The sequence below is a fragment of the Colletes latitarsis genome, chromosome 5 (assembly GCF_051014445.1).
Source record: "Colletes latitarsis isolate SP2378_abdomen chromosome 5, iyColLati1, whole genome shotgun sequence".
In the NCBI taxonomy this organism is placed as follows: domain Eukaryota; kingdom Metazoa; phylum Arthropoda; class Insecta; order Hymenoptera; family Colletidae; genus Colletes; species Colletes latitarsis.
The window spans coordinates 28,154,906-28,167,122 of NC_135138.1; the positions used below are offsets into that span (position 1 = coordinate 28,154,906).

Consider the following 12,217-nt stretch of genomic DNA (forward strand, 5'->3'; position numbering starts at 1 on the left):
TGCCTCTGCTAGTCACTGCTGACCACTCCTGATATTTCTGACAACGTATAACGATTGCTGCTGACTGCTGCCAGTCTCTATTGGCAGAGGCTGATCGTCTCGTGGGAGTCGATAGAGAAAGGCCCACATTAGCCTTCTTGCTCTTGAACAACTGAAATCCAACTGCCCAAACTACCAAATCGCGAAACAGGTGGGAGAGAATGACAGTAAACAGATGGTACGAAGGATAGAAAATTTATTCAATTCGCTGTACAAGAATATTTATACACAGGAGATTTACAAAACAAATGGTCGATTATTTGATTAAACGAATGTCCTCCGTGTGTAACGAGTCTTAATAATTAGGAGACGAACGCGGGTCGTCGGAAGATGCAATTTTAACAAGTGAAATATGGCCGGTTAATCTGTACTTAATGTTACCCGCCAGGTACGTAAAGGCACTTGGAATACGCGGACGGCTAGACAGTGATCATTTCTCCTCGCTTGCTAGCAATTGGTAGAAATTCATAACCGCTGGTGTGGCGCTAGAGAGGGAACGAGAATTGGCTACAGGTGGTCCCGGGCAAATCAATGTAGTTAGCGTGTCTCGGTGAATACGTGAGCGGCCTCGATGTACCTCGCAACATGCAGCCTCTGATCCCACCCATGATGATGATATTGCACGGTGTAGGCACCTTACTCGTCTTACGTACCGTTCACCTCGCTGAATTCCACATGTTTATTGTAATTAGAACATTCAAATGGTAATCCGGCTGCATTCGCGAAACGAGATAGAACAAAATACTCAAACGCGTAAGCTTCGCGTTGCGCGATAATTCGAGAGCACCGTACCCACGGCCGCAACCAAAAACTGGGCGATTCCCTATTCACGGGCTAATTGAAAATTGAACGTGATAAATAATAAGCAACGGCGTTAACGTTTGCACGACGCACGCGTGTACCTGGCCAAGGTTCCAGGTAAGGGACATTTCGCGATGCTCGTTATGCTCTTACGTTCGTTTACGTGGAATGTACAATTCTGACAAAGCGATCCAAATCTGGGCGTGTAGAAAAATTGATCAACATTTCATCGAGGAAGAAACCATAAAGTTGATTTTAATATATATTATTAATCTAAAAATAATCGTTTCCGTTCAAGCCTCGAACCTTGAATCGCTTTGTAAGAATCAGCGCAGAAAAAGAAGATAAACAGTATTAAATAGAAAGCAATGAGCATATGTATGTACATGTATCCAATCGAAACGAATAACTTCGAACGTATAAAGAAATAATATTCTCTGCAGAAACAAATATATTCTTTGTTATCAAACTTGGGCAAACCTTGAACGGCGATAATCCACAGGCCCGATGCATATTTGCAGTATCAAATTATAGCTAGATTTGGTAAACTTGTTTGATTCAAGTAATTTGTGTTTATATCGCGTGGTCGCTGTTCGTGGGATCGTCCGAGTCCTCGTCAGAATCTTCTTGTTCGACGAGGAATTCTGGAAAATTTAAAGCTAGAACTTCTTGTCGCGCCAGCTCCTGCAGGTATGGATACAAGGATATCAGTTTGTACTGACTGATACACTCCACTACCCAATCGTGGGCAACTGGCACAGCACGAGCCTTCTTGTACCAGCCTGCTAAAGTACAAACATATCGACGTCAACAATGTAAAGAGTTTATTTCGAGATCTTATTTTGCATAAGATTGCCATTTTATATGGGAATTGGAGATATTGTTACACTGGTTCAAACAATTTTTCAAACTTTCGTTCTTCATTCACTCAACACATTCATCAAACGATCACGCAAATTGCACTTTTGCTATAATAGTAGTTTCTGCTGCATCCAAATATTACTTTTAACGCATATAATTGTCCTTTGCAAGCACAGTTTCAAACAGGGGCTGATAAATCTTTGTACGATACGCTCGGTTAATTATATGTGAAATAATAAGCTCACCAATGATTTCGTAGTTGTAAAAGTTGGCTTGGACCACGATGACTTTCAACCTCCTCTTTTCAACGGCTAGGGCATCCACGGTTTCGACCACAGTGGCACCAATAGCACGTAACAACTCCTAAAAAAGAACGTATTCTTAAGCCGAGGAACTTGGCAGGGATTCAACTGCAAATAGCATAGCAAGATTGGATAGCAGGAAAATGTAAATAAATGCATTTCTTGGACTTGATAATATACAGGATGTTCGGCCACCCCTGGGAAAAATTTTAATAGAGAATTCTAGAGGTCAAAATAAGACGAAAATCAAGAATACCAATTTGTTGATGGAGGCTTCGTTAAAAAGTTATTAACAATTGTATTAAAAAATTTCAAATCGTTCTGGAAAAATTATTTTCGGTTGCGGGGGTCGATTATAATTATTTTTGATGAATAGATATACCCCCGAAATCCTACCCAGTTTCGAGAAAAAAATTCGAGAATGTGTGAAATTTTTCGACAAAATTAAAAAATTTCAAATCGTTCTAAAAAAATTATTTTTGATTGCAGGGACCAATTGTAATCATTTTTGGTCAATAGACATATCCTCGAAATCCTAACCATTTTCGAGAAAAAAATTCCTTACCGAAAATGTAATTTCTGGCCAGAAATGTCTGCCCGAATTTTCATGCGAATCTTTAAAACGTCATAACTTCTGAACGGATTGGACGATTTTAATGTTTAAAAAAGCAAACTACGCGTATTTTGATAGAGAATATGTAGAAATTCTAAAAATATTGAAAAAGTTGCTCCTTGACCTCGTAAAATGAGAAAAACCCCATCAAAATGGTTCAATTTTCAAACAGCCATAACTCCTACAATTGTGAATATATTCCAATGAAACTTTTTTCTGAAGTAGAGCTCATGGGTACCTACAAAAAAGTATTAGACAATTTTTCTGTAGGGTGTCAAACAAAATTACTAAAAGTGAAAAAGGAATTTTTAAGAAAAATCGATAGGGGGTAGGGGTGCCTAAATTTTTCGGCGAAATTGAAAAGTTTCAAATCGTTCTGGAAAAATTATTTTCGGTTGCGGGGATCAATTATAATCATTTTTGATGAATAGACATACTCCCGAAATCTTATCCACTTTCGAGAAAAAAATTCAGTATTGACAGAACTTTAAACGTTAATAACTTCTTGACGAAGCCACCATCAACAAATTGGTATTCTTGATTTTCGTCTTATTTTGGCCTCTAGAATTTCCCATTAAAATTTTTCTCAGGGGTGGCCGAACACCTTGTATACGGCGAACAGATTTTCATTACAAACTGCACGACTTTTGGCTTGCAACATATGAAACGCGCTCTTGTTCTCCGGTCGAGGCGGAAACAATCCATTAAGAAAAGGATTTCTACTTATCTTTGCAATCTTATGCTCGAATAACTTTAGTTTATAATACTTAATACTCGCGAATAACAGTCATTGGGAATGTTACAAAATAACAGGTGCATAAACGATGAGTTTTATCTTTTCAAAAGCCAGGAAATATTTTTTACCTGATACTGTTCGACGGTGACGTCCACGTAGGGTCCGATGAAGAGGAACACGAAGTCTTCGAATAAATTATTGTTATGCCTTAACCGCGACTTTCGAGGACCAGCCTCGAGAGTCCTGCTGTCCACCGCCTCGTAGGGTTCCTCGCTTATTAATTTCTTCTCCTTCAAGCAATCGGTGACCCACTGGTCCACGACGATCCATTTTCTATGAGCGATTCCTTGCAAGTACTTGAGCGTTTTACTCGCCCCGTTATTCTCCTTGTCAGCTTTTACGATAACGTGCGTCACTTCGGGATCGAATTGAGTCACGTATCGCGCGTTCACGATACTTGCCAGCCTCTTCACGTGTTCAATTTGAGCCTGTCCCAGACCGCTGCAAACGAAACGCAACTTTTGCCTGGCAAAGCTTTGTACAGTGTTTCCCGACACGTTCGTCGTTCGTTTATCGTTCGTACTCGTCGCTGGCTTGAATCCCTTATCTTCCGTGCGCTTCGTGCCGACCTCGAAATTATTCTTCCTGCTCGTCTGCGCTATCGGCGTGCTCTCGCAAAGAGGATGGATCCTCCTCTTGCAAAGCGGTGTGCTCCTCCTCGAATTCATTCCAACGACCGTCGACGGAGTCCTCGCGAACTGTTTCACGCCGATCCTCGATATCGGCGATATGCTCGAACTACTTTTCGTCGTCGCGCTGGTCGGTTGGACGCTGCTTTCGATTATTATTAGAGGGAACAAGCGTTATTTCATTGCGAGACGATATAAAAAAATTCTTTTCTTTATTTAGTTTTTTGGATTTTCCGTGCATCGAGTAACGAAGAGGGTTTTTATCGGGAAGAATGAGAGATTAGAGTGAATGTGTTAGACAGTAAAGACAAGTAAAATCTGATGACTACTATGATAGAAGATAATTAACGAGGAATTACTGTATTTCACATATTACAATTTGAACGTGGCTGACAATACAGGGGAAAATACGCGAATGGATAATTACTCGCGCTCGAGAATGACGCAGAGAGTAAAGCAGTGACAAAAGTCTCGCGTTACTTACGCCTTCGCCTTGTCGTCAGGAGTGTTCTCGACAATGTCGTCTTCTTCGGCCGAGTGTTCGGCGTCCTGGATATTTCAAAGTGGAGTAAGTCTTTGAGAATGACGAACAAGGGGTCTTATTTATCTCGTGAGCGGCGAAATGGATAGTCGCGTCGAATAATAAATGCCACTACGGACTAATACCAGCAAATAAATGGCAATTACGTTTATTTCAAAAGCGACTGAACCCGTGCGAGCTGAGATCTAAATAAAAATCAATGAAAGTTGCAGCCCGATCGAATCTCAATCCGGGGAGGAATTTTAGATGGCAGTACTTTCTGTTCTAATGCTAATTTTAGGCCTGTACACCCCATAGACTTTTATATCAATAATTATTTCGTAACTTTTAATAAAAAGGAACCAATCACTAATGAAAAAAAAATAACAAACCGTTCGTTTCGCATCGAAGGGTCCAGTTACCGCATTCTTGGTCGGAGTCTTTTGTTCCCTCGTCTCTTTCTTCCTATCAGGCTGCATCTTGGGGTTCGTCGATTTGCCAAACAGATCCTCCTCGAATTGCTTAATTTGCAAATAATGTTGCGTGACGTCCATAAGAGAATCTTGCTCGTAACTCGTCGCTTCCATGTTTGCATTCCCCGCCGCTTTGTCATTGTCGGCTAACGGATCGCTCGCCGACTTGTCCCAAGTATTCTTCCTCGATTCTTTGCTCACTCTCCCCTGCAATTCATCACCGTGCATCGGGTTCCTCTTCCTATCAACGACGTTCGCGTATCCCGGCGTCAGGGTTTTCTCATCGTCGCTGAAACTTTCGTTCAATAGCTCCGATTCCTTGTATTTGTTCTCCTTATCGGAACTGCAAGATTTATGGAGCTCAGGATCGTCCTTGTTCAGGGATCGCGGCTTGCTCTTAGAATACTCGTTGAGTATTGCTTCCGTGTCGACGTTGGCCATAATTTCGTCGAAGTTGTCGTGCATCATAGCCTCTCGTCTCTGGTCAGAATCTTTTTTATCGTCGCTGGACTCGGTCGCGAGCTTTTGTATATCTCTTATCCTGTCCACTGTCGAGCCAAAGTCCGGAGAATCGGAATCGAACGCTCCTCTGTTCTGAGAAGAAGTTTCTTGCCTTTTAACGTGAAAGCTTCGTCCATCGGAGCTCGAACCAATGTCGATCGTAGATGGTTGTCTGTAAATCGGGGTATAGACTTTGTTGGGTATCTTGGACGTTAACGAGTCTTTCTTCGTCTCTCTGGACGCGTGCATGAAAGCCGAGAAAGCACAAGTTTGCTCCACTTTTCCTTTCTTCGCGTGCCTCTCGGTTGCATTCAAGTCCTTGTACCAATTGCTCGCTATCGCATTCAGCTCCATATCGCAGTCGGAGTCCGAAGACAACGGCCGTTTCCGTTTGGTCATCTGAGACGCTGCGACCTGATCACTGTTTACTTCGTTGTCCAAGCAGGCAAGTTCCAGAGAATCCGTGCCTGAACCACGCAACGTCGAAATCCTCTTGAACACCTTCTTCTCGTCCTCCTGGCTCTCCCTACTGTCAGTGTCCGTATCAGAGCTCAGCAACACCGTTTCCAAGGGCTTGGTGCTCGGAATAGTCGAGTTGGAGTGGAATTCTTTAGCCACCGTAACGTTCTTTGGCGTGGTGGTTCCGGTATCAATGATCTCCGGCCGTTTCACGTACGTAGCCTTCGATAAGAAACTTTCGCCGGAATGACAGGAGCCGCCATCTTGCAGATCTTCCGCGTCCATCGATTTCCTCTTTGTTCCTTCGAGCTTATCGCCGCCGTCCACCCTTTTCCGCTTTTTATCCGACGCGGAAGACGAATCGGACTGCGAAGTTTCGCGTACTTGCTGAGATCTGAGTATCAGAGCCCTCGAATGCACACCCTTTATATCGGAGAAGTTGCTCCTCTTCGCGCTGGAAACAGCCATCTTGGATACTCGTGGATCGTCGGTGGTGGGCGAATCCAAAGAAAGAAACTTCAGCTGGGAGTCCTTCTTCGGCGATAACATCCTGATGGCGGTTTTGGGCGCTATCTTTCTAACAACCTCAGGCTTCTTCTCCTCGTTGTCGGGCATGGTTACGAAAAGTACGTCGTTGGTCGCTCGATACTGACTCTCGTCTAGGTTAGCCAATACACCTGGCGGTTTCGACGCGATATTCGATGGTCCAGGTTGAACGAACGCAGAAGCTTCTTCCTCTGTTGGCAAAATACTCTCCATTTCATCCTGCGGCGTAACGTTCACCGAGATTCGCGTATTATTCCCGAAACGACACTCAGACGCTAGTTTCTGAGTACTCAGGCCCTGCAATGTCGACGAATTGCACGGATTTTGCAACCTTAGCTCCGAATACTCTTGGTGAATCGACTTCGGCAGGATCGAGCCCAAATGCAAGAAAGTGACGCGTTTCTTACGGTGTTTGTAAACCTTGCCCAACTTTTTAAACGTAACGAAACGTTTGTTCTGTCCTCTGTCCTCTTTCTTGCTCCTATTTTCGTTGGAACTCGTGGAGTACGCGTAACCAGCATCCGGTCTATTGCTTCCCTCGGATTTGTCCTTCGTCTCCGACGTTAATCTCGTCCTGGTGCTCTCGTCCTCATCTATTTCTCGATACAAATCGCGTTTCACGGTCTCCAGCCGCGCTACGTCGTTCGATTTCCGAGACTCTTCCGATTTAGGGTCGGTGCTTCGTCGTTTCAGAGACAATCTGCTGCAGGTGGGCGTTTGCTCGATCACCTCCGTCTCCAAGAAGCTGTCCCCGCACAACAAATCCGGACTGAGGTTGTTCGATCGGACGAAAGCCTTCTCCATCGACGTCTTCGGAGGCATCGTTCTGCTTTCGTATCTGCGATCCACGCTCGGACCAGCGACACCGATTATGTCCTTCATCTGACTATTGTTCAAGTCCGTTATATGCACGTGCTCGCCTTCTTTCAGCGCGATGAACGACGTCCCTTCAGCTTGGGTCTCTTTCATAGATTCGTTGTGTTTCTCTTTCGTAGGTGTTTGCTCGTTTGACAGACGCTTCTCCATGCTTTCGGAAGGATTACCTTCCTCGTCCCTCTCTGTATCTCTAATTGGTCCCGATTTGATGGCTTCCTTTTCAATTTCGTCGAGCGATCGCGAATATCTATTGCTCTTGTTCTCGATGCTGACGTCCAAAGACTTCAGCTTCCTCGCTCGCTTCTTTTTCCGCAATTCTTTGCCGAATCGCGCGACGCTGGACCAGTTCTGCTTCACCGAGGGCAGCATGTCGCACGGCGACGTCCTGTCGACATGCTGCCCTCGTTGAAGCAGCACTGGTTCGTCCATTGTTCTCTCCTGATCTTTGGTATCGTCGTTCGATCTCGATATACTTGGAAGTACTCTTCGATTCTCCGCCTTAGAATACGTTCGATGTGTTTTAACAGCAACCTTCGTCGATCTGGAAATGTCGCTTTCGGCTTTCTTGTCGATTTGGGAGACGGAAGACATCGTGGTGTCGTCGAGATTGCATTCGTCGTGCATCGATTGGGTTTTGTTAGGATCGTCCAACGGTTCGTCGTTTGGCAAAGATTCCAGCCAAGTTTGTACTTTGACGTCCATCGAGTTCTCCTCGCTGCCGTTGAATTCGTCAGGAGGCAGAACAGCGATGCCCGACAAGGCATATTTGTTCAGAAATTTCGTTATATCGCTGCCCTCGGTGCTGTTCTTCTTACCCTTGCTGTTTCTGGGTACAATTTTACGCGTTCGCGCGCAACTTTTCGATTGAGAAGTACGCGGTGCTTTCAACGACGACTCGACGTACGAACAACTTGGCCCATAGTGTTCCTCTGCGTCGAGTTTATGGGGTTCCATGGGGTCCGACGAGCTGCTTTCCCGCGTGCTTTGTGGTCTTGCGGTGTGCAAGGATACTGTAACACGCATAGTCCATTGCTACGAGCACGCTGATAACAACATGTCGAACTTGATTCTTTCAAGATTCCAGATTTAAGCTTCTGATATTGGGAGCAATGATAAATGCAGTGGAATTCTAACCATTTTTTAAACATCACAGATAAGTAAAATTTTTAAAGGAGGACCTGTTAAATGTCCTTCACGGAAGTTCGACCACGGAAACGGTGCATGCAAAAGTTAAGACCTCGTAAAACGCTGATGTTTTATATAGCTGTAGGAAGCAGCATGATCCCAAACAACGTTGGGACTTGAATTTTTTAAAGGCTTGGCTTCGCTCTGAAGAACGGATAGCTGACCTGAGAGAACATGATATCGCGACGAGCAGAGAATCGTATTTTAAGTTTCGTGTTTCTTTTAGCAACAAAGACAAAGCGATAAGGCGTCAGCTATTTTTAACTGGTGATTCTACGTATTTTTCCATGTAATGATCGAATCGATTGATAGAAGATAAAATAACTATCGGTGAATCGGTATTACTCACTGTCGATGCCAGAGTCCAGTTTAACTGCTTCGATTAGTTCTTCTAATTTGTTGACGTACATTTCCACGCACTCGTCCTTTGAAATGCCACGACGCGGAAGATTGGTGTTGCACAGTGGACAGAGCGCATTTTTGCTTTGCAACACCGTTTGGATACATTTACGACAAAATCGATGCCCACAACGAGTTCTCATGGGTTCGGATATAGTATGGAGACTGAAACAGAAGTCATATTTTCGCAATACGAGTTCACGTGCATTCGTATTTACTTGCAGAGAATTATTTGATTACAAGCAACAGCTGGAGGAAAACTTATACAGTTTATTTTAAATGAAAATTAAGTCTGACAACTTTACAATTCAATAGTTTCGGTATTAAGTGTTCTTTTAAATAGATTAGTAATATTTCACATGATACTTATCATTTTTATACTGCTAACATTACTACTACAAGAATAATAAATAAGCAAATGGGGATCAAGGTTTATTACATCGATTAAATAATCAACACACAAATATTTAAATCTTTTTTACTAAAGTACTGCAATAATACTGTGGTAACATTATCTTTACAAAATAAAAATCCTAGCTATGGTATGAATTCTCATTCGTATTGCTACACATATATGTATAAAGAACATGTATGTGTACATATGGTAAAGAAAAAATTTAAGTGTTGAATTTAGTGGTAATCAATGAGTCAGCATACATATTCTACTTATAGAAAAACATGTATAGATTGCGATTCCAGGACTTGACCGCGAGGGTTTTATTTTATTGATTTCCTGTGGAGTCGCTTTGATTTTATTCCTCTGACAAGCAACCATGTTTTCTTTCCATACAAATGTAAAATATTACTAAAGTTATTAAACTATCTTACTTTTAATAAATTCTAACATTAAGGTAGTGCATACTACTTTAGCATTCATACTAAAACATCAAGATTCCGCACCATAAGATAGATAAATAATAAATACTCTAAGATGTTACTTGTAATATACATGTAAAAGAAATAATGTTTTACGTAAATTAAATACACGGTTAAATTCATTATACACAACTATCCATACAAAGTAATATATTAATCTTCTCGTATAAGTAATTACAACTGCATCTGTAGTAATACACATAATAACTAATTTTAAAGTAACATATAATTTGTGCAAGTTATACATAACAATGTACAATTTGCAAATAGAAGAAAAGAAAGTATTTAATGAAACCAATTGCTTAAATTAATATAGTTATTTTATGATATGTTCATTACAGAATATTTGAAATGATTCTAAACATAACCTAACATAACCTATTTCAAGTTATTCTACACTACTTGTGAGAAAAATCATGTGCGTGTTATATTTCATTGAATGAATATTTATAAATCGATCATGGACTTACCAAATTGTACATTGTAAGCATTGTTGCATATTTCGTATTACTTTTGACAGTTTGTCAGCAGTAGCGAACACTTGTTCCATTTTCGTTTTGTATCTCCAGAACGTCACATCACAAATGTTTATTGTAATTTTATTATATTCGCTTTATTAATATATCACAATTACACCCTAACAACAATTTGTCACGCCCATATTTTGTTATTACATTACGTAATTGACCCCACTTGTTAGCGCGCACTCGAGGCGATTAATGATTCAACAGCCGTATACCTAATTTTAGTTTATTTATTAATGTAACAATAGAGTACTCAATAATTTAAATCACTTGTAAATGCTTCACTATTTACACCAAAGGCCCAAACTTGTCTAGAAACAGTCCTATTCCTGTCAGAAAATACCCGCCAACCTCCCTCTTTGACACTCCAACACATATTCCTAGTTTTCACGTTTCTTTGAGCAAGTACACAGTTTACAATTGGGAGTCGAGACAGCCGCCCAAGTTGTGGAATAGTTCATTATTTTCAACGATAGATGGCGCTTATTTTTCGACCTCAAACCCTCTGGTGCTAAAACGCCCAAGTTTGTCGTGAAATAGTTCGTTATCATCAACGCTAGATGACGCTTATTTACCGACCTCAAACCCTCTGGTGCTAAAACGCCCAAGCTTGTCGAGAAATCCATCTAGTGTGGACGATACGAACTATTCCACGACAAACTTGGGCGTTTTAGCACCAGAGGGTTTGAGGTCGGTAAATAAGCGCCATCTAACGTTGAAGGTAACGAACTATTCCACGACAAACTTGGACGTTTTGCCATCCGGATTTCCAAAGTGCCCGGAACAATTTCAAAATGCTGACGGCCTTGCGAAGAGGTGGCATGTACCTTACAGCTAAGGGAATAATGGGGGAGAGGAAAAGAAAGGTAAAAATGATGAGAACACATAGAATTCTTTGAAATTACATCATTTATTGCCATAGATTTACATTATACAAAGCTTTAATACATATGTATATATCATGTCAGAAGTTGCCAACAAAGGTCAGCAGTGGTCAGCAGAGTCCATTATAAATAAAACTTAGCATTGTTTAACATTACAATGCGATAGTTTGAACGATTACTAACAATATGTGACATATGAATAATGAATGGACCTCTATAAGGGTCTACTTTTTTACCGGGTTGGTATTTCAGCTCGTGTGATAGCACAGACGAGGTATACGAGTAGACCAATCACTTTATGGACTTTTGCGGCCAAATCTGACTGCCATACCGACCTGAAAATTCGGAGCTGATTTTAGCGGCCTCTTCTCATGAATAGCGGTCAGTTGAGAAACAATTCACTGAATTAGTATTGATGGGCAGAAAGCTGTAGTGGGTGCGTAAATACATGTGAGTTGGCAGTGCAGTTTTATCAGACGACAAGCCTATGGCCAAAGGAAACTACCCCTCCACTTACACACACAATGCACAACCACCTTGACACATGCCCTCTTTCTCGATTATCCCAAAGCTGCCCGAAGTAATTTCGGACCGCCTCGTGGGAGTCGAGAGAGAAAGGCTCACATTTGCCTTCTCGCTCTCAACAACTGAAATCCGACCTCCCGTCTACGGCATACGATTCGGAATCTCGACTGCCCAGGTATTTTTACTTGCCTTTCCTAGAGTTCATTACTGAACTCTGCAAATTACTCCTGGTTTCTATTTGCCTCTGATGACCTCTGATGACCAGTGCTGACAAAAGTACAGAAATCCCGACAACTTTTTACACCATACAGCGACTGTTACTGACTGCTCCTGATTACTGCTTGCCTCTGCTGGACTCTGCTGACCATCGTTTATATCTCTGACAACCTATAACGATTACTACTGACT

The 12,217-nt window shown here is 41.9% G+C and overlaps 2 protein-coding genes across 5 annotated transcripts in view; both read right to left on the reverse strand.

Moving 5' to 3' along the window:
* LOC143341964 (uncharacterized) overlaps positions 1 to 12,217 on the reverse strand; it is a 208,775-nt gene that overhangs the window by 120,178 nt on the left and 76,380 nt on the right. The window lies entirely within an intron of this gene.
* LOC143341836 (uncharacterized) lies at positions 252 to 10,726 on the reverse strand. 4 transcript variants are annotated; one of them, XM_076765119.1, is made up of 8 exons: positions 10,347 to 10,726; positions 8,951 to 9,165; positions 8,006 to 8,426; positions 4,954 to 7,969; positions 4,526 to 4,590; positions 3,481 to 4,186; positions 1,947 to 2,064; positions 252 to 1,625 (listed from the first exon to the last, which is right to left on the reverse strand). In XM_076765119.1, the coding sequence occupies exons 1-8, from the start codon at positions 10,424 to 10,426 to the stop codon at positions 1,414 to 1,416; spliced, it is 4,833 nt and encodes a 1,610-aa protein (XP_076621234.1). In that variant the 5' UTR covers positions 10,427 to 10,726; the 3' UTR covers positions 252 to 1,413. The 4 variants fall into 4 exon arrangements, with proteins under 4 accessions (XP_076621234.1, XP_076621232.1, XP_076621233.1 ...); XM_076765117.1 differs by having other exon boundaries at positions 3,481 to 4,183; positions 4,954 to 8,426; XM_076765118.1 differs by having other exon boundaries at positions 252 to 1,622; positions 4,954 to 8,426.

What these genes read in the sequence shown, in the direction of transcription:
- LOC143341836 (XM_076765116.1), bottom strand. Translation starts at nt 10,426, where the DNA reads ATGGAACAAGTGTTCGCTACTGCTGACAAACTGTCAAAAGTAATACGA. An exon ending in CCTTCGATGCGAAACGAACG is followed by an intron (nt 4,591 to 4,953) that starts GTTTGTTATTTT and finishes TGAAATATCCAG; the next exon opens with GACGCCGAACACTCGGCCGA. An exon ending in TTACAACTACGAAATCATTG is followed by an intron (nt 1,626 to 1,946) that starts GTGAGCTTATTA and finishes TTTGTACTTTAG; the next exon opens with CAGGCTGGTACAAGAAGGCT.